The sequence below is a fragment of the Polyergus mexicanus genome, unplaced genomic scaffold (assembly GCF_030449975.1).
Source record: "Polyergus mexicanus isolate NDT 795.1 unplaced genomic scaffold, iyPolMexi1.0 SCAF_95, whole genome shotgun sequence".
NCBI classification, from domain to species: Eukaryota; Metazoa; Arthropoda; class Insecta; order Hymenoptera; family Formicidae; genus Polyergus; species Polyergus mexicanus.
This window is the reverse complement of record NW_027223415.1, coordinates 23,103-49,494: the sequence shown is the minus strand read 5'-3', so window position 1 is coordinate 49,494 and position 26,392 is coordinate 23,103. Positions and strand designations below refer to the sequence as shown.

At 36.9% G+C, this 26,392-nt stretch overlaps 1 protein-coding gene across 10 annotated transcripts in view; it reads left to right on the top strand.

Annotated features, from left to right (window-relative positions):
- The first annotated feature begins 609 nt into the window (after positions 1 to 609).
- Tgo (Aryl hydrocarbon receptor nuclear translocator homolog tgo) overlaps positions 610 to 26,392 on the top strand; it is a 48,525-nt gene continuing 22,742 nt past the window's right edge. For 3 of the 10 annotated variants that reach the window (XM_070315018.1, XM_070315019.1, XM_070315023.1), the window contains exons 1-2: positions 4,881 to 8,152; positions 25,845 to 25,925. In XM_070315018.1, coding sequence (XP_070171119.1) covers positions 7,917 to 8,152; positions 25,845 to 25,925 — 317 coding nt within the window. In that variant the 5' untranslated portion in view covers positions 4,881 to 7,916. Of the gene's footprint in view, positions 810 to 985; positions 1,456 to 2,343; positions 2,393 to 4,879; positions 8,153 to 25,844; positions 25,926 to 26,392 lie in introns of those variants that run through there. The other 7 variants (XM_070315026.1, XM_070315025.1, XM_070315022.1 and 4 more) reach the window with 5 other exon arrangements.

Sequence of the window (26,392 nt, the reverse complement as noted above, 5' to 3'; positions counted from 1 at the left end):
AAGCAGTGGTATCAACGCAGAGTACTAGAACTCGCTCGCGGTAAAGTGCCGTCGTGGAGGCGGCGCGAGGGGGGGGAGCGCGACAGCTCCGTGTCACCCGGACTATTTACGTCGCCGATCGCTCCTGTCCTCCGTCACGCTGTCCGCGACTGGCGGTTTTGGCGGGAGGCCGGGCGCCGTTTCGCGTCGCTCGTGGCCACCGGCGGGATCCTCAGGCACCACGTCGCGGCGATCGGCGTGGCGTTTGCCCGTCGCGGGTACACCGTCGCCCGGGCGATGCTCGCTCAATTGTCATCCACGGGGGCTGGCTACACGGTTGGCCTACTTGGTTGGACGCGTATCCACGTCGGTGACGACGGCTCACGGGCACGACTCGCGTACACGACACTGCCCTCACACGCGTTTCACGCGGCGTCGCGCAAACATCGCCGCCTCGCAGCCGCTGCGTCGTCCCGTAATCCGTATTTATACTGGGAATGCGAAGAAAACAGACACAAAGGCGTCCATTTTGCTCAGCAGCGAGTTAACGGAAGTGGCGTAGTGGGATATCGCTCCGGCCAGACGCAGGTATTACCGGCGGGGCGCTAGGCGTCGCGCGATCAGCGCCGAGTTCCGTGCTTACGATGGGCGTGTTTACATGAGAGCGACGACGACGAGGATTCGGTTTGGTGTTCGCGGTTCGGCTCATTGCCCTCATTGGCCTCGTTGGCCTCATCGGCCTCGCGCGATCCCGAGGAATCGAGATCCTACACTTTCGACCAGTTCATTATCCCGATACTGTCAATTGCCAGAGGATCGTCGTTCGATATGTACGCATCACTGAATAGCGCGATAAAAAAAGTTTACTGTAATAAAGAAGCTTACGTATGATCACATGTCTATTACGATCGCGTAGTGACCAATGAAAACTCTGGATATATATATATATTTTTTATCCATTTCAACCAAAATAAACGTCTGACAATTCGCATCTTTGATGTTACAGAAAGACGAGATATTTCGCATCAATCGTAGAATGAAACCCAGGGATAATTTTTTCCAACCTGAATAATCGAAAATTTTACAAACTGATATATGGATTGATCCGGATTTTTCCGATCATCGTACCTAGATATACGTAGATTTCTGACGTATCAACGAATCATTCGCTATTAGTTTACGCCGCCCCGCCAACAGATGACAGCCCGCGCGATCTTCGTCAAGTCTCGCGGCTCGCGGCGCTCCCGTAGGTCCCGTGTGCGAAAATAAAAGCCAGGAGCCGAGTCGAAACTCCAAAATGGCGCGCCTGCTGAGTGTAAACACCCAGTTTTGATGTCGGTGCTGAGTGTGGAAACCGCTGTACGCTCGCGTCGATATCCGCTCGTGTCCCGCGCCACTCGTTTTTCCATCGCACCGTGGCAACTGAAAATTCCGACTGAATGTTCACGGTATCCACGATCGCCCATTCTATACCAGGTAAACCAAAGCCTCTTGAGTTTTGTTGCCGTCGCTTTAACGTTGGTCCGCGGTCGCTTTTCCGGTCTCAGCGACCGAATCAACGATCGCCTCATGATCGGAAAAAACGCTGCTTCTCCCACGGAAAACTCGAGAATAACTTTACCTCCCTATAACTTTCCCTACAACTATGCTCGCCGTACACACGCGCACACAATTCGGATGAGACCTCTATTAATGGTCTAAATTCTAGATAAATTACTATGCAGTTTACCTATTATTACAGAGTGCACGTGTTAGAACGTGATATAATGAAGAATACATTTTTCTTTTCCAGCAAATTGAAATAATGATTTTTTGGCTATTTTTTAATAATTATATCGAATAAAAACTTAGTTATTGGGGTTAGCATGAGTTAATGGTAAGAATTTGTTGCAGCGATGGGTCATAAAATGTGAGCGAGAAGAATCTTCTTTTTTAACTCACAACTATAATTTTAATATAGATGAAAAGAGAAGAAGAAGAGAAAGAAATGTTGTAATTATCATATTTAATATCCATGATTAAAATCATTCAATATTGATGTAATCGGTCCTAGTTGCATCAATAATCATGATTATATCTACCTCTGCAATTATTATTAATATTAGTATAAATATATATATTAATAAGGTATAAATCTTCGAATAACAAATTATATAAGACAAACGTTATTCAAAGAATTACAGATACGTATTCCATTGATAAAAGAAATTTAAGTAAAATGAAAAGATCTTAAGCTTTTCATAAATTTTCTCAATCGTTGGTTCATATATAAATATTAGGCCATTTTATATAATTAAATTAAGTTTTATGAGAGAAAGTTTCTTATCATATGTAACGCTCATGTGTGTATCTTTTTCTGTACAGGGAGTGACCCGAGCAAAATGGCACAGAAGCGAAGTGCTGCCCACATAGGGTAAGTTATCAGAGCAGCATGTATACTTAATTCTTGCATTGAAATGATTTTCATATCAAGCATAATTTATACATTTAGATTTTATATATATATATATCAATGTATGATATTTTAATATTGGTCACGCATATGCAAATTGTGAAAACTTTGACATTTTGAGCTAATAACATAAGCTTATCGTATAAAAATTTGATTTAAATTTGATTTAAAATGGGACTACTTTTCTCTACATGTGAGAGAAAATTAGCTCACAATATATAATTATTATTTTCATCTATATGAATAATAAAAATGTTTATATATTTAATATATAAATTTTATACATATTTAATATATAAATTTTATATATATATATATGTATATATATATATATATATATATACATATATATATATATAAAATTTATATATTAAATATGTATAAAATTTATATATTAAATATATAAACATTTATATATATATATATATATATATATATATATTAGGTGTACAACTTTGCTTCCGCCGTTTTTTTCCGAAATTCGAGGCTTTATTGTAAAAAACTGGTTCTATATTTATGATTCAAAGTATTGTCCATCGCTGGCCACTACTTTCTTCCTCTTTTTGACTTTGACTCGAGTCTTCATTAAGTAACGCCTCCAATTCTGCATCTTCGAAAACCTTCTCTCTTCCACCGCTATGCCGGTCTTCGACGTGAAAATCACCGTTCTTGAAGCGTTCAAACCACTCACGACACTTTCTTTCACTAATAAGCGGCTTCACCATAAGTATTTGAGAGCATTCGATGAGCCTCCGCCGCAGATTTCTTCATATTGAAGTAGAAAATTAAAACCTCCCGCAAATGACGAGAGTTTGGCTCGTAAACTGACATTTTCAATCGAGAATAACTTTATGACGCAGACACAAATCGACTAATGTTTCTATGGGGTTATGTTGACAGATGCCCAAGTTTATCGCATGACGTCTATGATCTATTTATTTCGACCACTACTTACCGCTAAAGCCATCTATAGGAAAACGGCGGAAGCAAAGTTGTACACCTAATATATAAATAAAAAGAAAATATTTATATATATATTAATAAAAATATTCATATAAATTTTTGATATAAAATATATCGCGTAAACGCTATATCGTCATGAATATCAAGTCCTGAGATATGAAAGAGAGCGAAAAAAAAAAAGATCGCTCGGGAAGGCATTTGGTGACGAAAATATTATAGCCGCTTCGGTGTTAACGATCGGAGTGAAATTTCGCCATGCAGTTGACATGCACGGCGAACTTGGTGTCGCGCTTGATTGACGCAGTTCCGAGAAATGATGCAGCGCCGGGATCAGTTACGGCGTTCGCCACACACACACACACACACACACACACACACACACACACACACACACACACACATACATATATATATATATATATATATATATAACAACGGTAGGCAATTCTCCGCGCTACCCCGGCTTTACAATACTCTGTTGCTCGGTTAATATACGTCCGCGGCGAGAGCAGTCGCGTTGCGACATCGCTCAAGAAAACGTTTCGTTATCGCGTATAAGCGCCGTCGTTACTTTTACTCGGCGGCACACACACACACACACACACGGGTCTCTCTTTCTCGAAAATGCTTTTCTACCGCGCAGCTTCGGCACGCGAAGCAGGCGCAAATGTCAACCGCGCACACATTGTGTTAACACGCTCTCGCGCGCGACCCCCTTTATAGCGTGAAAATTTCCGATTTATCGGGCCCAGCCGGCATGATTGTTTCGGCGCGATAATCGCTCTACATTCTATTACCACTTACGCATATTTATTTTTTAATATTCATTTATTTTTCTTCATTTTATTGTATCGTTTATACTCGCATGTACATAAAAGCTTTCTAAGAGTTTATAAGTAAATGAGGAATTTAGAAATAATTAAAGAATAATATATTATTGTGGGCCATGTAAAAGTGTGTTAAAAGATTTTCAAAAGACAAATATATATCGAACGCCTATATAACTGTTTTTCCTGCATCGAATTTAGAGCGCAGTCGTTTGGAATATTAAGAAGTGATTCTGGTTCTCAATTTTGTCCTCTTTATTCATAAAGAGACTCGTAGAACGAGCGCGATGCATTGGAATGAAAAATTATACTTCGTACTATATGTTACTTTAATATATGTATATTAATATTTTATACAGATAAGTATGAAAAATTAGAAGATTTTTCATTTTCATCTACAATAAGAAAACCAAAATTTTTAAAAGAGAAAGAGAAGAATTAAGAGCGCAAACCAGAATTTTCTTTCGAATGAAAAAGGAAAATGACGCTTCCCTTAAAAAGCGAAGGGTTCTCCGTCCCCGATCTTGTCCCCCGTCGCGAGCGAGCGAGCGAGCGGTGCAATGCATCCCGGTTAAAAGTCGTGCTTCGCAACGGTGGCTGTCCCGGGGCTCTCTGGTGGGAGAAGTGATAGTCCTTACCGGGGTATACCGCAGCAGCACATTATGCGGCTATGGTGGAATCAGTCACTGGCGAGTTGTGGGTGGTGGCTAGTCGGCGACCCATCCATCCATCCATCCATCCATCCATCCGTCCGTCCGTCCGTCCGTCCGTCCGTCTGTCCGTCCATCCCGTACGTACGTCCGTGAAACGTGCTTCCGCGTCAATCCGCGTCGCCAGCGTCGACAATCTTCATCGATTGTGATCGAGACCGCGCCGCCGACGATCACGCGTCATTATCCGCGAGCACGTCGCGACGAGGATTTTGGCGCAAAGAAATTTGACACTTCCGGACTGCTTCCGCAACGCATGTGTCGTCGAGTGATCTCGTTCTCAGTGAATTAAATACATTGATGATCTTCGAGGATAACAATCGAACAGTCGGAGAATTTCAATAAATATAACTGAAGAAATAATCGAATCGATTGATTCGATTTTCTTAGACGGATATCAATATGTCAATTATACCGATACCAGAAATTAAATCCTTGGTGGGGCTTGTCGCGCTAAAAAAATACAAAAATTTTTATCGAATAATTTGATTTTTATAATCAATTTTATAACAGACATTTTTTATGATTTTTAAAAAACGGGGAGCCTCTCAACCTATACATCTACCATCATAATGAAGATCTTAGTAGCTATTTTCTAAAGAAAAATTAGTTTTCCTGCATTTTTGGTCATCGGACATTGAACTTTAGACCAACGAGAAAGACACGTGTTCCTAGTGTGATTTTATTACAATACGATAAATTTCATCGTTGAAGATATTTTCAGAGGGAGATATTTTCTCTTTCTTCGCGGCAATATCGCGCTGGTGAATATTGCGGCGCGATTTTGCACGCGGGACCTCGACGTATTCCTTGATTTGCGTGCTCGGCCGAGTTGATTTAGAACGAACGACGAGTTCGTTTCACGGTGGAAGAAACGTAACGCGAACTTTCGACGTCTAATAACATAAACTAGACGTTTCGAAGACGAATAATTATTGTTATCGACGATCATGTGATTTTCAATGTGACAAAGATTCGTATTAAGATCGGTATTCTCCTGATTCTCCTGATCGACTAAAACTTTATTCTAAAGGCGCATAATATGACGTTTTTAGGGAAAACGAAGCAGATTAATAAAATATTTCCGAATAAAAACTCGCAGAGACGAATCCTATAAAATTACAGCACTTGAAGACTTATCTTCGATTACACAAAACATTAATTCGTTCGTAGTCATTTCGTTTAAAATAGAGTGGTAATTCGCTTCGCTTAACACGCCGTGCGCTCGATCAAACGACTTTGCATCGAGTTTTTCAGGATATAAGTGATCGCGACGCTTCAGCGATGGCCGTCGCTTTGACGAAACGAAGCGAAGGAAGGATTAGCGCGATTTTCCTCTTGATTATGCGCGACAGTGCGATGAAAGGAGCCTGCAAAATTCGGCGTGATTGTGACGGCGGTCCGACGAGGATCTCGTGACATTTTCGCGGGGACTTATAAGCCGAGACTCTTCCCCGAGACTGATACCGGGAAAGAAAAAGCAACGATAGTTATTAATAGAATGTTAACATGCTCTTGTTGGCAAACGAATAGAATAGAGTTTGCCTCTCGTCAAAGTGGCCGATCCGACGCTTTCCAAAATCAAAATCGTACGCACATTTCCGTAACACATTTTGCTTCTCCGTACTTTCTTTTTTGGCCCCTTTAATCGAGCCATCGGAGACCAGCAGAACACGACAGAAAAGTCAAGTGGAGTAATTGAAAAAATTTAATAGAGTGTATAGAATTGAATTTTTATGCGTATATCAAGAAGAGGGACAAATCGGAAAGCTCGAGATAAAGACAATTCCGGGAAATATAGGGCAAATCCAGATAAAGCGTTTTCGCTTATCTATATTTTCGTTGAAAGACAGCTTGATATTATTTTGGAACCAGGCATGCGCGCGCGCAGTGCAAATGATTAAAATCTAATAGAGAATTTCACTCGCACACAAGTACAAAAAGTTTATTATATATTATCAGTAAGACAGAATACGCAATAAACATCTCTCGCATTAATTATCATGTTAATATGAACGAATTTACCAAGAGCGTACATAAATAAACGGATAACTGTTGATCGAAATATAAATTATTAAGATATATTTCGCTCTTTTTTGAGATTGGTCAAGTACACGAGCGTACGTGAGTAGAATTCAGATACAAAAAGGCCTTCGAAACTCTGAAGAATCCCCAAGTAACGTTGAAGAGAATCCCGCTTGTCCCGTAGATCTACATCTTGCTCCAGGTAACGAGATGACAAGATAATTCGGTGGAAGGCGAACGCAACATAGTCGAAATTTCTATATCAGGAATCTTGAAATCGTACATCCGAGCTATTAAACCATCAAGATTTTTTTTCCATTTCATCGAAAACCGAACTACAAAATGACAGGTTGCGATAAAGGAATGTGGATGAAAATCGCGTTTTATCGTCAATATTTTCACGCAATCAGGATTAGAAGAGACGTGTGTTCTTAGCTTGTGTTTAGCTACTTTGAAGACTTTAACAAATTATTAATGAGAAAAAAAATGTCTAGATACAAATTCTCTTTGTATGAAAACGAAAAAAGCAAAACGAATAAAGTGAATTATAACGTAGAAAATATCATTAGAAGTGCAAAAGTGTATCGGTACTTAATCTTGACACAATAAGACGACGAGATATTTTTTAAAGTAACTGATTAACACCTGGACGCGAACGTACAAATTATTCTATGAAGAGATATAAGAGTGCATGAGCGGATTATCTCGGAGCAACAAGACGACGAGGTAACGTATCGATAATTTAAGAGAGCAACTCGATAACGATAAACCAAAGTGATACGTACGTTAAACTACGATAGTGTATCGACGAGTAATCTCGGAACAACGAGTTAGTTTTTCGGTGACTCAACGGTGACTTCTCAAAAGAGTGTGATACGTTTTATCGATATAATCGAGTGGTTGGATCGGAATATATACACACCCACCATCAAAATAGAGTATCCCGGTAGCAGCAGCGGCATGTACGGGGGCGGGTCGGCGGGAAGCGCGGGCTACGGGGTCGGTCTGGGCCCTGGACCGGGCCCCTCGCACTACGCGGCTCCCTCCGCTACGGTGGGCTATCAATTGGGCCCGCCACCGCCACCCCCGTCCGCCTGCCCCGCCGCCGGAAGTCAACTTCTGTCTTACGGGTCTGACTTATCGCCTCATCACATCCAACAGGCCCACACGGAGACCCAGCAATCGAAAAGACGGAGGTAAAAAAGCTACATCCACCGTTACTTTGTCTCTCTCTATCTCTCTTCTCTTTCTCTCGGTCAATCGTATTTCGATATGTATAATGAATATCTTTTTGCAAAATATTTTCTTGCAATTTTCTTGAAAATTTACATACTTGATCAATTTATTATAAATACGTATTTAATTTACCCTCCTTAAGTTGGTACTCCCACCACAATAAATTAAAATAAAACATGCCAAAATTAAGTGCTATTTAGGTGCTAATTTGGTGCTGTATTCCTAATTTTAGTGCTCCAACTATTTAGCTGGAATTTGCGTTGTAAAGTGGAGGTGCTAGCTTTCATGAAGCTAGAATCCCCATTATTAAATACTTGTACAAAATCAAAAAATAAACATATCAGAATTAAGTGCTTTTTAAGTGTTTTTAAGAACAATTAACAAAATTTAATTATCTATTATAATTTAGAAGATATCAGCTAACAAAGACAGAATAGGTATAAAAATAAAGTACTTTAAAAAATCGAGATAAAGGATCGGTTCTGGCCTTGAAATATTCCCTGATTTTAATGCTCACAAAATATATAAAATTAGATCTTGGTGCTCAGTCCTTGTCGCGAAAAATTCATACTTAAACTACCGAATGACTAAACTAACAAGATTATAAAGTACTTTAAAAAATTGTGATAAAGCATCAGTTCTGGCCTTAAAATATTCCCTGATTTTAGTGCTCACAAAATATATAAAATTAGATCTTGGTGCTCAGTCCTTGTCGCGAAAAATTCATACTTAACCTACCGAATAACTAAATTAATGAAAATAAAGTACAAGATTTTTATGAATATAATTTTTCTATATCATTTCATGTTTTACGGTACGTAATATTTCAGAATTATATAATCTGTATTTATTATTCCGCTTATTTCCTCCTTATCCGAATTATTAATTTTGCATCTGATGATAGAACTACATTTACAGGCACCATTTGCATATCTTGATTGTCCATTACTAATCAGTTTACGGTTTTTAAAATTAAAACCACAAGAAAGTTTAGCGTCTTCCTAAATTTTCTGACACGGTACGTGCTGCCACATTTCTAGTTGTAAGACTGCATAATGACCGTATTATTTTTCTTTTATATTTCAAGCTCTTTGTTAATGTAGTGAATTTGTAGTGAGTTTTTTCATGTGATTCTAATATACACTGATAAGATTCATCTTGTTATGAATTCATTGATACATGATTCATTTTTTGAGATATCATTTTCTTTGTCTTTCATGAAATCATTCGCATCTCGGATCGGCAGAAGAGAAAGAATTCATTAATTGTTAGTTTAGTCATTCGGCAGTTTAAGTATGAATTTTTCGCGACAAGGACTTAGCACCAAGATCTAATTTTATATATTTTGTGTGCACTAAAATCAGGGAATATTTCAAGGCCAGAATCGATCCTTTATCTCGATTTTTTAAAATACTTTATTTTTATACCTATTCTGTCTTTGTTAGCTGATATCTTTTAAATTATAATATTGTAGATAACTAATTTTTGTTAATTGTTCTTAAAAGCACTTAAAAAGCACTTAATTCCGATATATTTATTTTTTGATTTTCTGCAAGTATTTAATAATGGTGGTGCTAGCTTCATGAAAGCTAGCACCTCCACTTTACAACGCGAATTTCAGCTAAATGTTTCGAGTACTAAAATTAGGAATGCAGCACCAAATTAGCACCTAAATAGCATTCAATTTTGGCATATGTTTTATTTTAATTTATTATGGTGGGGTTGCTAACTTAACGAGGATATTTATTTCGATTTTTTTTTTTTGTGATTTCTACGAACACATTTCATAAATAAATATAAAAATTTTTTTCACGACGCTATTATCGACACTTGATAGTCTTTATGTCTATTTCTATCGCATTTTACGCGAGTTTTGATTGCGATGAAACTTTTTGCCTAATTGCGAGTACAAATTCTAAAGCGTACAAATTCCCTGTCTTAATCACGCGTCTTCAATTAGCGCTCGCCACAATGCAATTCATCAGTCGACGAGTCATTCTGACGTGGCCCCGACAATTCGCAGAATGCGCTTGTATTACGCGAAAGCAAATGAAAAAAAAAAGAAGAAGAAGAAACGCCTAAGAGAGTTACCTTTGAATCGGAATAGCCCGATTATCGGCGGGCTTTGGCATAAAAATGCACCGTACTCTCGTAAAAGCGATCTAATGTATCACGTACGAGGAAATACTTATCGTCGACGAACGGTTAAAAAATTCTAGAACAAAATGACCGAGTATATATCCTCGAAGAAAATATTATCGATTAATACGTTAAATACATTTAATACGTGATTTGAACGAAATTAAGATTTTTAAATATTAATGTGACCACAAAAAGATGAGTGAATTGATTTGAACGAGAAAAACTTTACTCTTTAAAATCAATATCATATTTTATATAATTTATTAGTTATGTATCGTGTAAGTTACATCTCTTACACAATTTGATGAGAAGATAAAATTTACCAAAAGCAGATTTAAAGCTATTTTATGATGCAATAGAAATATTAAAAAATGTAAGTATAGTTTTACATCAGGTAATTTTATTCCATGCCGTCATCGTCCCATATTATTGTTAGTCTTTATACGGAATGTTATTGCAGAATCAGCAGATTTTCATCCGCATCAGCATGCCAACCGACAGCTCGCGTAACGATCATGATTTTATTTTTCGCTGTACTAAATTAATGGTCAAATATTTCAATAAAAATTAAGTAGGAAATTCGACATATATATATATAATAATTTTATGTAGACGCAATTGCGTAATATAATTACTAAGAATTTCGCAAGAATATTTCTCATTTTCAAAAAGACACAACTTGGTTTTTTTTTTTTTTTTTTAATTATTATTTCTCTTTATCGATTTTGAATGAATTTCCTAATCTTTTTTTATTTTAAATCATTCGATTATATATTTCTCTATATTCTCGTCACAAGCATTTCATTTTCAATCTAGAGAATCTAGACGATCTCCGCGCTTCGATATTTCTGCGATCGGATAAAAAAGTCGATCCATCGAAAATAGCTGCCAGCTTCATTCTCTCCTTTCTTCTGTTCGGCCATTATATCTTCGTCTCACTTTCGTAGGACCCGACGCAGTCACGCTCCATTGATCCAGGCTTCGTCTTTTAGCGGTCGTACGCGTGTCACGGCATTCCTGCCATTCCCGCTGGCAGCTTTGGGTCGCGTTGCTGCTCGATTAGTTCGATCGCAAGACGCCGATTTGCGCGGAGTCGAGGATCCGTTGCACGGATGTTTGCTCACTTGTTGCTCTCCCTCCGGAGAGGATATACGACGAAAACGAGAATTTTCAATAGAGTCACGCTCGCGTGGCGGAGAGTTCGGGGTGATTACGATAACTGTGGCCCCCTATTTGAAAGGTCGTTTCTGAAGACATTTTTGACGAGGAACACGGGAAAAATAGTAAAAAAAATTTCCGACCAATAGTTTTCGAGATATATCACTTTAAAGTATTGGACATGATAATAAAACTTTATAAAAACGGACCCAACGGTGTTGACCTTGATATATATTGTCAAGATTATGATCCTGAGTAACTTTTCCTTATAACTTAATCGGCGGTCTCTTATAATTTTTGAGATATTTAAAGTTAAAGTTTAATTCGAAACGAAAATTTGGTTTGGGTTATATAACGTAACCCAAACCAAATTTTAGTTTTAAATCAGAAATAGGTTTGGGTTAGGTTATATCTTTCGGAAGTGGAGTCCGCCCGTAGGGGGGGCGGAACCCACTGCGTCCACGCATATACTTTACAATGCGAAGCGAGGAAATTAAAATAAATAAAAAAATTAAACAAATTTTAACAAAAAAATGTCTATATTTTGAAAAAATATATCAAGAAGATACTCGCGACAGTGATCTTCGCAACATGTGTTAAGGTCAAGGTCATTGGGTCCGTTTTGTAACGTTTTATTATCATGTCCAATACTTTAAAGTGATACATCTCGAAAACTATTGGTGGGAAATTTTTTTTACTATTTTTCCCGCGTTCCTCGTGAAAAATGTCTTCAGAAACGACTTTTCAAATAGGGGGCCACAGTTATCGTAATCGTGCCGAGAGTTCATGTGTCTTGGCATGACTTGATCCGAATTATTTTATTAAATATTGAACCACAGCGTTTTGAATTTTTGTTAAAGAGGCGATACAGGAATTCATACGGAAAGGAAACAGAGGAAGCAAGAGTAAATGTTTTGGCAAACTCTGTTATATATACAGTCCTCGATTTAGGTTTAAAGCACAAACGTGTTAAAATATCAAATGTAATATCTCGAAGTAGAATATATATATTGTATATTCAAATAAAGATTATATATATAATTAAAGGAGACATATATTATATACCATATAAGGAAATATGTTATTTTATACGATTACGCTATTTGTTTATTTTTAATAAAATAAACTTTTTTTTTTTTTTTTTTTAATCGTATTTCTCAATCATATTTTTTCTCCAGATGCTAGAGAATATTTTATGATAAAATAACGCGATACGCGGATCGAGAGGCATCTTACTTTCTGGTATTTAATGCAAACTGTATTTTTACACGATTTTCCACAATGTATTTCGCACGTAAAAGATCGACACGTGTGTATCTTGTATAAAAAAAAAAACTTTTTGCGCGCGGCCTTGAACGAAGCGATACTTGGGTACAGTCATCGAAACAACGATAACAATAATCTCTCGAAACCATAACGAAACTCGTGGCAAGCCGATATTACGAGAAGGATACACATAATTATAGTCCTAGGCACGTGCGTCGCGATAAGCCCAAGAGATATCTAAAAATATATATTAACAAAAATGTCATCGCGCGATAGATGCGGATTTTATCGACAATTGCGATGGCACTTTTGCACCGTGATCATTTGATAAATTATATTACGGAGATACGAAACGGGATTAATTAACGAGATCAACAATGTAATCTATATTAAGCGTCGAATCGTAGATATATAATATCTTGCCAGAAGGTAGTTCGCCGGGAATTTTTTTTTACACATGTACGATGCAAATGTAATCCAAACAACATTCATATAATCGGAACGTATGTTAAAATGATAACTGTGTGCAATTAACATTAAATAGCAACAGAGGAAACATGCATTTCATACGTACGCACGCAATACAAAATAAATTACGGTGATCTCGCATGGGCGACTTTGAATCTCGAAACCATGAAGATAAGAGTTCGGTTTCCTTCATGAAAACATAATTAAAAAAATACACGATAAAAGCCAATTTATAAATAATTATTAAATTAAATATTTTTCTTTTCTTCTTCTTCTTCTTCAAGGACAACTCTCTCTTGATTAAAATAATAAAAGCATCTTCTTTAAACATAATTGTGTGTGTGTGTGTGTGAGAATACTTCTCTCGCCGTTATCATATTCTCGAGAGAGAAAGAAAAAAAACTTGGGACGATGAAAATTTTCGGTGAAAAGAAATCTGTAATGAACATAATTATAAGAACCGAGAATGTTGTTATAAAAGCAAAACAGGTAAATCGCGATAAATCGCCTCATTTTTTCGTGCGCTAATGAGGTATTACGCAATGCTACTACGCATTCGATTCGCGCGTCCTCGTGCGGACACAAGGTGCGACGCACTGTTCGCCACGGGGCAAACAAACTGCATCGGTTGTAGAAGCGCGGGAACTAATGCCAAGAGCTTAGCGCTACGCGTGCGGGACAATGTACACACGTGTCCGAGTGCAACACGCGGCAAAACCCACTCGTTGCGGAATTCGTCACGTAGCGGAGATTTGCGGCAGGTCCGATCCGACGCAAATCCACGTGACACCGATTACCAAATCATTCCGTTACGCAATAACGTCGAACCTCGAATTTTCCGACAGATTTGACGAGTGAGCGGAGACTTTGCCACGCGTCGTGCGCAGACGCGCGTTAAATTTTACTTATGTATTTATTTATTGTAGGATGGAATTTAGGAAAAGAGAATCCCCAATATGTCTCGAGTATCTGAAAAAGACAGAAAATGTTTTTTTATTAGTGAGAGAAAGCTTGAATATGCATACTTTATTATTATTGTAATTCAAGACTCTCTTTCTGGCTCTCTTAGATTAAAAAATTCAAATGTGAAAAGAGATTATGATGTCCATATTCAATTCTCAGTCGATGAAAATTTAATGTATCGGAACCAAAATCGATTTCGATATCATCGCGCGAGAGAACAATGAGAGAAGTACGAACAAATTGCTCCTCCACTCTCTTCCATGATTATCGACATCATATTCGTTCTCATGCGCGCACGATATTTTTCCGCACAGCACGCTTCTACCACAGCATCAGGCAGAAGTCGTTGAACCGGATGGCTTGACGCCGAGGAAAGTGTGTTTCGAGATTGTATTATTTTCATTCATAATTAAGGCCCTGTTAGTAACGCTTCGTACGCGCATAGCGGCCCGCAATGCATATTTATGTCATACACGATCGACATGCATCTGCACGCCGTTCACCATGCGCGTATAAGGCAACTGTTGAATGACTCTCTTCGTCAGAAAAAAAAAAATGCTATTAACGGTCAATCGGAATTATTATTTGTCGATTTTCAGATTATCGGCAATAGGAATTAATCGAGACGTTAGTCACTGAGGTAATTTTTGTACAAGGGCTAGGTAATTCAACGGCAATCCAAAGGAAACTTTGGGTAATCCAAGATATAATTTTTGGTAATTCTAAATAATCTTTAGCATTCTCAAATAATCTTGGATAACCTAATAGGAAATCTAAGTAATCTAAAGATAATATCAAATAATCTGTAGGTAATTTTAGGTATTCTTAAGGACCTATGTGTGAAGTTGGCTCTTAAGGAGCTACATACACCTAGCGGTAGGAAAAATAGGGGGAAATTTGACAATTTTTTTTTTCATAAAAAAATTTTTTTATTACGAAATCTGTAGCTACATCTTAAAGTAGGTCCTTTAATGTATATTTGGTAAAATTTTCATTAATAAATATTGAAAGATGTGCCCGTGGAAACGTCATCTCCTGAAAGCTGTTCGACGAAGCGGTAACCATTGTAGCTGCTCTAATTTTTATCTGAAATCAAAAGCCAAAAAAATGTTCTTAAAGTATATAAGAAAAGGAAGTTATCGTAGCCGATTTTTTAAATTTTGATTTTTCAAAAAATGGCGGTCATTTGAAAATGCGAAGGTATCAGATTAAAAATTATATCTTTGCATTCAAATGGCCGCGATTCTTCGAAAAATCACAATTTAAAAAATCGACTACGACAAAAACTTCCTTTATATATATACTTTAAGAAGATTTTTTGGTTTTTGATTTCAGATAAAAATTGGAGGAGCTACAAATGATTTCACCGCATCGTCAAACAGCTTCCAGGAGATGTCTCCACGGTACATTTTTCAATATTTATTAATGAAAATTTTACCAAATATACATTAAGGATCTAAGGATCTTTTAATAAAAAAATTTCTTTTATAAAAAAAAAATTTCAAATTTCCCCCTATCTTTCCTACCGCCAGGTGTGTATGTAGTCCCTTAAGGTAGCCTCAGATAATCTGAGGTAATCTAAGATAATCTTAAGTAATTTGAGGTTAATCCGTATCAAGGGTAATTTTTGTACACTATAACCACTACCCCTCGGAATTGATCTACATAAATTTTGTGAATCTCTATCCTTTTCCAAATCTTTTTTGTTCTTTTTTTTAATAGATATATATTATAAATATAAAATTTGCGATGCAAAAAGATTCGAAACATTATTTGAAATAAAATCCGGTACATATCTTTTCGTATTATTTTTCTTCGATATTTTACAATTTGTATGTCGTTTATTAGAATCGATTTTTGTAACCAATTAGGAATTAGGAATGTACTAAAAATTAAATATAACGTAAAAATATTTATGCGAGAAAAATCCAGGTGAAAAGAAAAGTCAATATAATAATCAATTGTTCATCGCAGTCTGTTGTACGTACAGGGGTACCAAACGGCGTACGCAATTAAGTCGATTTCTCGTTTCCTCTTCCTTGTGCGTCGATTCGCGTGACTTTCCGCTCCAGGCGAACCAGCCTGTCCTAGACAATAAGGATTTTCTCAGGCGTGAAAACGGTCGAGTTTCTGATCCATTCTGACGTGCCGCGGGGCAAAATCAAGCGAATCTCAATATCTATCGCAATATTTGTCGCGCGATGAGAAAAAAAAAACAGGAGGGTCTCTTTCTGTGCGTAAAAATTTACCTTTGCAATTTAAATATATTTATACGATTTAAAGAAATCACACAAAGAAATTTAATATATGTGATGAATTTACGAAAGAGATTCAGATATCATTGTAAGAATCGACGATATCGCTAGGATATCGAAGATGATAAGGATCAATAGGATTAAGATTAATGACATTGCAGCGAGAGTCAAGATGCGCGGTACCAAGAATCTATAATCTATCTGTAGTTTCGCGAGTCTGTGATATATATCACGAATCTATAATAATATCAGGGAAGACTTATAGAAATGGAGATCTATCGTATCGAGAATATATGACATTCCTTGTATCAGAATAAAGTCCAGGCTGTAGATATCGATCACAATCTCCCAAGAATTTACGTCGACGGGAATTTTATGAGGCCAAACATGGAAGAAAAAATCTTGAGGAATATATTTAATATACGAGAGACTCTCAAAGCTAAGAATAACAAGATAATTGATATGTATCTAATGAATTATTAAAAAATTTAAATTTTGTTTACCGAGTTTTTCATATCGTAAGAGAGTCGCAAAATTTGAAGTAATCGTGTCACTCTAATCGCGCGCATTAGTAATTCATCGCACGTATTTCCATATACACATACAAATTCCAGGGTTGGGAAGTAACGCGTTACTTGTAACGCCGTTACCGTTACAGTTACTTTTTTTCGGTAACTGTAACGGTAATGGCGTTACAAATTTTATTTGTAACGGAAAAAGTAACTTCGTTACATTTTTCGGTAACGAGTAACGAATTTAACAGTTACTTTTATCGTTACTTTTTTCAAATTTTTTGATTTATTTAAGATATTATTCTTGCTATTGTGCGTGATAAAATTTTTATCTTAACCGTAAAGCCGTAAGCAAATCGACCAATTAGCATTCTTATTATGTTGTAAAAATGCTTGAATGTGATTGATCAACTTATGGCTCTTGCAGACCAGTGCGATGACGCGACATGCGATATCCAATGAGAGCTTTATCTTTTCGGAAAAGCAGAGCTCTCATTTACTACCAGTTCTAAGTACCTTGCAACGAAAATTAGAAAATCTCAATAAATCTGACATTATAGATTGCCATTCATTAGTTGAAGCTATTCAGCAAGGTTTAAATAAAAGGTAACTTATTAATTTGATTAATACATATGTTATTTAATTTTAAATAAGGATTTAATTGAAAAATATTATTTTATTTTAAACTATTGATTCAAAAGTATTAATTTCAATAAAACAAACAATGTCGCTTAATTTACTATATTCGATTTTAGATTTCTTACAATATTTGAAACAAAAGAATTAATAATAGCAGCATGTTTACATCCAAAATTTAAGTTAAACTGGTTAACCGGAGAAAAAAGAAAACGTGCTGAAAATTACTTGGAGAATTTATTGGGAATCCGATCAACTGAAAATTCTTCAAAAGCTGGAAAATCTGACGATCACGATGATTTTTTCATTTTTGAGCAAAAAAACGGTGCAAAATGAATCTGAACAAGAAGAATTGCAACGGTTTTTAAAATCAAATAATTGTAATATAGAAATGTTAAACGACTATCCAAAACTTAAAAAACTTTTTATTAAATATAATACAGCTCTACCAAGCAGTGCATCTGTAGAAAGAATGTTTAGCATCGGTGGCTCTGTATTAACACCACAAAGAGGGCATTTAAATGATGATACTATGGAGCAACAAATTTTATTAAAAATTAATAAAGAATTTCGATAAAATTTAATCATTTATTTTGTAATAAACCTTGAATGAAATCTTGTTTACAATTTTTTAAAAGTTTTTCTTATGCAAAATAATTTATTAGTTTGTATTGTAAAAAAGTAACGGAAATTGTAACGACTCGTTACTTTTTAGTAACTGTAACGGTAACGAGTTACTTTTTAGAAAAAATAACGGTAACGGTAACGAGTTACTTTTATAAAGTAACTTTCCCAATCCTGACAAATTCTCAACAAGTCCAAAACAATACATTCCCTCCAGATCGAATCGATCATGTCGCGCCTTTAGGCATTCAGATCGCCTTGGCATCGAGTGACGTCCAGCGATGGCATGTCTCCTCGTAACGCTGATCGGCCGTCTAACGCCTAAGCGGCAGAGTGACGTAATTTTTTTCATTACGAGGACACAGCATAATGCCGGCGACCAGGCATCATATATTAAGGAGAAAGAGCGTAGCCATTGGCGGGCTTCACCACACTATCGCCGCAAAGAGGGGCGGTCCATCGTTCTTCAAGTCCGCGACTCTTATCCGTTCTCCAGCGACCTTATTGGTCACCACCTCCTCGATCGTTCCTGTCGACCCTCGTCGTTGCCGGTCGCCGCGACGATTTTCCACGGCTTATTCGATCGATCGGGATGCCCGTCGCGCCATCGAGATTTCTCGCCCTTCTTCCTTTTCCTTTACCTGCCACTTCCGTTTCTTCGCTCGGAGGAAATGGTTAGAAATTCTTCTCCCATTTGGATTAAGCACTCGACAGTTGAATAAACAAAACTAATTTCTTTATTCCCTATAAAATTGTCAAGTGTGTTCGGTTCAAATCGGAGAACTTTTAATCATTTTCTAGCGGACAAAGTTTTCCGTTTCCATTGATATTTTTGAATTTACATTGTGCCAAATTGAGAAGAATAACACGCGGATAAGAGTTACGAATATATTTATGAAAATTAACTACTTTTGAAATGAAAAATATATTAATTTCAGAATCACATTTGTATTAATCTTGCATTCGACGTGTCTCATTCTCTCTCTCTCTCTCTCTCTCTCTCTCTCTCTCTAATTAATATTAAATACATTAATCTATATATTTTTTTTATTTTATATTATTTTACCGCATATAAAATAAAGTATATTTCGGGAATATTCTCTCTCTCTCTTTTTAATACCGTAAGTCTGACATTGTGCAAGAAAAATAGTTGTAACGCGCGGATGTTAAGAAACAGTGAACACATAAATGTAAGAGGTCGAAAGAGGGTGAGATAGAGGGAGATGCAGGAGGTCAAGTCGTGACTCCGGCGTCATACGGAAAAATGCAAAAAGGCGCCACCGTAAACTGGACAACAACGTACCACGTCACACGAATTCCTCTTCTTTTTCTTCTTCGCAGGGATATCGCGTTTCTCTTTCCTCTATCCGGCTCTTTAAATTCTCATGAGCGATGACAGGACCCTCAGAAGTACCGTGCATCTTCATAATGACTGAAAGTCCATCAATTTTTATTTCGCACGATGTAATATTTATGAATGAATGCGTATATATCTTCACTTCGTCATATGATTAATAATTTAAGTATTCGAATCAATTTTGTTTTTGGTTAAAATAAATAAAATATAAATAATTTTTCGTAATTATAACAATCAAAAAGAAAATTTGGCACGTTTTTTTTTTTTTTTTTTTTTTTTTTTTAACACAACGATTCAAGAATATTGATTTAGTGATATGATGCTATTAATTTTATATAACCGATACAATAATTTTCTCAGCTTTCTTCATAAAATTCCTTTGTGAGATTGGGAAATTTTTTTATTTTTAAACGAATATAATTCTCGATTTAACCACTTTTATTAAATGCTCCGTAATAAAGCTGCTATTATAGAATTATTTTAAACCATTAGATGTCATTATTATCTTGCCATTATATTAACAGGCAATTATATTCACATACTTAATCGCATAATTTCATGTACCCTTGTATCTAAGTATCAATCAGGAATCAGAAAGAATAAATAGCACACACACACACACACACGCACATTTCGTTACATTCTAATGCGAACTGCTCGAAAGTTCGCGAACAATCGTCTCGCGAAATTATTATCCCATTATATCGATGGACAATTCGTTATTTCTGTAATACGACTACGTTAAAAGACACGACAGTTTATGACGGTATCTCGATAGCGAAGATAACGATCGCCGCGTACCTACCTGACATAAGTATCGGCGCTTTTGTTCCCACGGTTTTCGCGACGTATACAAATTATCGGGCGTTCCGGGGCGCGAAATAGAACGGAAGGTTGTTCCTTTTTCCTCTATCGTACTATGAAGCCTAAAATATAATATGCGCGGAGTGCAAGTGTAAAACAAGAGGAAGAGAGAATGCATACATACGTAAACGTGCGTCTGTTCGATCCTTCAATCGGCACCGTCGAAATTCTGCGTTTGCCTGCCCCCAAATCGTTCCGTGTCAAGGGTCAAACTACCGTAATGCCAGAGCGATCTCGACATTGCGTATCTTGTCTTGGATTTGCGTCCAATTTCGGGACGCATTTCCCCGATGAATGCAGATTAATACCTATTATTTTTAGCAATTTTTGCTATTTTCCAAACATGTCGAAAAATTCAATTGTAATTAATAAAAAAAAAGAGATCAATTAAAAATTGAATTACTTGTTTTGCTGAAAATTGTTTCAACAAAGTAATTTAATTATGAACATATCAAATAATTCTACAATAATTTCCTTTCGTCTCTTCATATTTTTATTAAGTAAAAAGTATTTCTGTACTAATATACAGGATGTTAGAAAAGTCTGGAAACGGTCAAATATCTCGAAAACGAAAATTTTCCGAGAAAAATGTTTCAAACCAAAGTTGTAGAGCTCTAAGTGGCGCATTATATAATAATATTAATATGATCTGAAATAGCACCGTCAAGGTCATATAAAAATAACTTTGAATTTTTTAAATGGAACCCCCTATTTCTTATTACATATTCTTGTAGCTTATCTCGAGAGCTTTCCAAAATACTATAATAAAGTATTCTCTTTCACTAAGTACTTTTTGAGTTATTTTATATTTTAATTTTACACATTTTGATATAAAAAATTAAATATTTAGTTTTCGATAATCTTACCGTAATTCTTTTATGTATAGAATAATGAGACAAATCAATTAGTGGAAAAAAAAAGTACATTGTAAATAATTTTCTTAAAAACAATTATTTTTTATACTAATTGATTTGTCTCATTATTCTGTACATAAGAGTATTACGGTAAGATTATCGAAAACTAAATATTTTACGAGATATTTAATTTTATATACAATATCAAAATATGTCAGATTAAAATATAAAATAACTTAAAAAGTACTTAATAAAAAAAATACTTTATTATAGTGTTCTGAAAAGTTCTCGAGATAAGCTACAAGAATATGTAATGAAAAATAGGGGATTTCATTTAAAAAATTCAAAGTTATTTTTATATGACCTTGACGGTGCTATTTAAGGTCATACTAATATTATTATATAATGAGCCACTTAGAGCTCTACAACTTTGGTTGGAAACATTTTTCTCGGAAAAGTTTCGTTTTCGAGATATTTGACCGTTTCCAGACTTTTCTAACACCCTGTATATTCTTATTGCATCTGCAAATCTGACAAAATATCTTGCTCTCTTAGAATTTCGCTATTAGTAATTTTTGCAATTATACAAAAAAAAATGTAGAATATTGGAATTGCTAGAAAATGTTTCTCGTTGATGTTTGGTAATCGTGGAAAGTAACCAGTGAAATTTTCTTATTTACAATCAATACATTATATTGGATGATTGCGTAAGTTCGTGCCCGATTTTCATAGATGGCATTAAGTTGCTGCATGGCGGAGTTCTATTGTTTTCGTGTGGTAATTGTTGCTTACACCGAATAGATGACGTTGTTTTATGTCAATTTAGCGTCAGACATTGTTCAGATAAGTCCATTTGTGCATAAGAGAAATCATTAAAAATGGAGAACGAAAGGTGCATTTGCGGCATGTAATGCTATATGAATTTCGGAAAGGCGTGAGTGTTGGGATTGCAAAAAAAATATTCAAAGCGTTTATTTGAACTGCGCTCCTGCTCTCCGAACAGTCAAAAAGTGGTTTGGCAGATTTCGAAATGGTGATTTCAACATGGAGGATCAACCCCGCTCTGGACGGCCTTCTGGCATCGATGATGATATTGTGCATGCCTTAGGTATTAGTGGAAAGAAACCCAAGGATTACAACTGAGGATATTGCTGAGAGGCTGAACATCGATAATTCAACCGCTTTTCGTCATTTAAAAAAGCTTGGATACATTTCCAAGCTTGATACGTGGGTGCCGCATCTCCTGACTGAAAGGAATAAGCTGCAAAAAATTGCAGGAGTTGCAATGGGAAATTCTGCAGCATCCGCCATATTCTCCAGATATTGCGCCTTCAGATTTTTATCCGTTCCGGTCTTTGCAGAATAGTTTAAATGGCAAGAATCTCAATTCCGAGGAAGCTGTCGAAAACCATCTTACAAACTTTTTTCAAGAAAACCCAAGTTCTTTCTTCAAAAATGGAATCGACAAGCTTATAGATCGTTGGAAAACTATTGTAGAAAAGAATGGAGACTATATAATTGATTAATAAAAGTGTTATCTCTAAAATATAATCTATGGAAGTTTATATTTAAATCGGGCACGAACTTTTTTATGCAATCACCCAATACTATACTTGTTTACATTGTAATTTCTGAAAGATCATCTGAGGATTGAGCCTAGAATTTTTAAATTTGTGATAAATGTCTATTAATATCTGACAATGTATAATGCAATCATAGAATATATTGAACGTGACATTTAATTCTAAATTAATACTTGCATTTATCCACTCTCTGGACAAGGATATATGTCAAATATCCATATATTATAGACTTAATATCTGACAATTTAACAACTGCAAGACGTGATTGTACTTTTACAAAGGTTAAATAAAGAGTTGACGTATCTGATTATAATTAAGATAAACTCTTGTTCGACAAATTCATTTTTTTCACGAAAGTATATTTTCTCAAAATTTTTCTATCTCTTTTTTGAAATTTGTAGCTATCGCGGCGTGCACAGACATTGATTAGGTATTAAAAGGCTATGCTTTTCATTCGCATTAATCTCCAAGCGAATAGAGCCACTGAGCCGACTGCGCGAGGTTTTCTATTTGCGAAACGCCTATTAAGTCGATGTAATACCGCGCTGAGCATCATTATGCGCTTCATACATCTCCCTGTCACACATCTCCCTCTCTCTCTCTCTCTCTCTCTCTCTCGCCTTCGGCTGCCTTTTTCCCCATAATTTTCACTTATCGTTGGTTTACCTCGACAATGTACCGCCTCGACACTACCTCGAACACTTTCGATCCAAAAAGACAAAGATTAGAATATGTATCTTCATTTTTTCCCTTTACGTATCCGTGCAATATACGTCAAGAATTTTAGTAAATGGATGAAATTTTAAATCAAATTAGCATCCTGTATGCGGGAACAGTCAATATATTCCATTTAGTAAAGAGAGAATATTAAATACGAATATAATTAAAATCATTAATATCTTATAGATATAAAAATTATAACTATATTCTTCGATCATAGCGAACGAATTTATGATCAGTTTGTGTACAATCCTTTTCTTTCTTCTTTCAATACTTCAGCGTAATCGAGCGCCCCTTTCCCCGTCCGCTACGAAGATTTCTCGACGTCGTCGACTTCATCGCTTGCAAAGCACGCATACACGTCCGTTAAGTCGACGTAATACCGCGGGGCGCATCATTATGTACTCCATAAGTCTCCGCGGCTCCCCCTCCTCGGCCCCCCCCCCTTCCTCATTCCTCCTTCTCCTCTAGATCTTCTCTCTTTCTCTCGTACTCCCGTCGTTCTCTCGCATGGGGGAAGAGGAGCAGGAAAAAAAAAAAACACGGAGAATGTGGGGACGAAGGGGGTCCGAGAAGGTTCCCGCGCAGGAAGACGACGGAGAGGGAGACGAAGGGGTGTAGAAGGGAGGTCTCGCTCACCCCTCTCGAGCGCGATACCCGGATACACTCGCTGCTGGGATCCTACACATCACCATCCCCACTTCTGGATCCTACGGGTTTTGCGACCGGGGGGGGGGCGGCGAAAGGGGGAGGAGAGGCTGTATACGCCGTCTCCTCAACGCGACGTTCACCCGGCGAGCGAGCTTCGCGGTGGGTTACGAGGGGGGGAGGGGAGGAGCGGGCGGCATAGGGCGAAGCAGAGCGGCATGGCAATGGGGGGAGGGGGCAAGAGATCCTGGTGAAGTAAGGGGGTTTCGCTTTTTCGCTCAGGGTCAGAATCGTACATCACCCGCGCGAACGCCGTGCGATATGGACTGACGATCGGTCCGGATTTCTGAGCGCGAGCCTGCGCTCTCGCAATGAGAGCATAATTTTCTATCGCGCTTAAATGCCGCTTAGTAGAGACGGTGTACAAGCTCTTCTACGGTAATGGGACGATCGGTGACGGATTTACGGTCCCGTATCCCTTCTCTCTCTCTCTCTCTCTCTCTCTCTCTCTCTCTCTCTCTCTCCTTCACGTATATTCGTCTCCGATAGCGGCTCTTAAACGTTCTCGCTTCTCGGGCTCCTGCGGCGAATTCAGCGCGATCGATCGATATCGGCGCGATAATCATATAACTTGTTTAAGCCTTTTTCAAGTTTAAAGATGCAAAACCCGATAAATAATTGATTAATATATATTTTTATTATAAAAGTTTTTTATATCGTATATATAATTAAAAATTAAGAGACACGTGTCTGATATTTTCCTATTCCTCTTATATAATAATACTGAATTAATTAAAAACGTTATTGATTAAAACGTTAGTGATAAAATTTCACTAAGGATTAGTGAATATTTCACTGATCTTCAGTGAGAATACTCACACTTTGCTCGTCCGTCTTATGTATATTCCACTGATTATGGCAGTAGAATTTTATTTCACCGAAAAATCAGACACTATTATTAACTTATTCTTCTCATGAAATTTCACTATATTTATAGTTGAAATCATTACTCATCAGTTAGTGATATACTGATTCCATTTAAGAAAATATATGATATGTCATAATATAGGAGAGTAATAATCGATTTTACTTTTCCCTTCGTAAAATTATGCTAATCATGAAATGATTTGAATGGAAAAGCTAGTCACTATCGAAATGAATGAGATGACGATGGGTCATGAATATCTTACGAGAAACTCGTCGTACCATCAAGATTTGGTGGGGCGGGGAAGAGAGGTCGGAAAGCCGACGATGATCCTGTGACGACCAATTTTGGATCGTACGGTCACGTTTGGTAATCCGGAAGCGATTACATTTTATGTATCGGTGACGCAACGCATGCGGAATTTTTATCGTTTGTTCCTTTCGGGTACTAAACTTGCCTATCCACTATATATTTATCCTCAGATTGGTATCGCGAGAATACATTTTTTATTTTATTATCAATTATCACACGACGTGTCGTTTTAAATGATAATTAAATAATAGATAAATTTATTGAGCGAAATAATTGATTGTCTCTTTATATTATGACATTAATTATGTCATAATATTTGGCGCGGAATCGTTACGATTAAATGTTGTCTTTGATTTATTTTGCAGATCCGACGAGGATGATCCGAGTGGGTGTAAATATAGGAGACTGGACGACGATAACGTCCAGGATAAAGAGAGATTTGCAAGGTGAGCATCAGGCTTAATTCAATAACGTTAAAATTCCTTCAGCGTGCCTCTTTCACATGTGATGATCGAACAACACGTGCCCGATCGTTTGATGTATTTTTAATTTATTCTAATAATTTCTCCGTACCACTTTCTTTTCGAACCAGTTAAAACCGATTACAATAGTCCGGGACCTACGAAAGTTATTTTCGATGCACGCGGACATTTTTCTTTCTCGACCGTCTCTTTTTCTCCTCGATGTTGTTAATTCGCCTCACGAAACCACGGCCCAATATGTTTCACCGGTACACCCTGTACATACGCCTTCTCCTCAAGTACGAGAAGGTTACATACATACCTACATGATACCGGGCAATGTGAGGAGCCGATAGCGGAATGGGAAGCCCTCGAGGCTGCTCCAGCGTGGGAACATAAGGCACTTATACGCGCGGCGGAGTACGCGCATCCTTCAAGTCCGTATACAACGA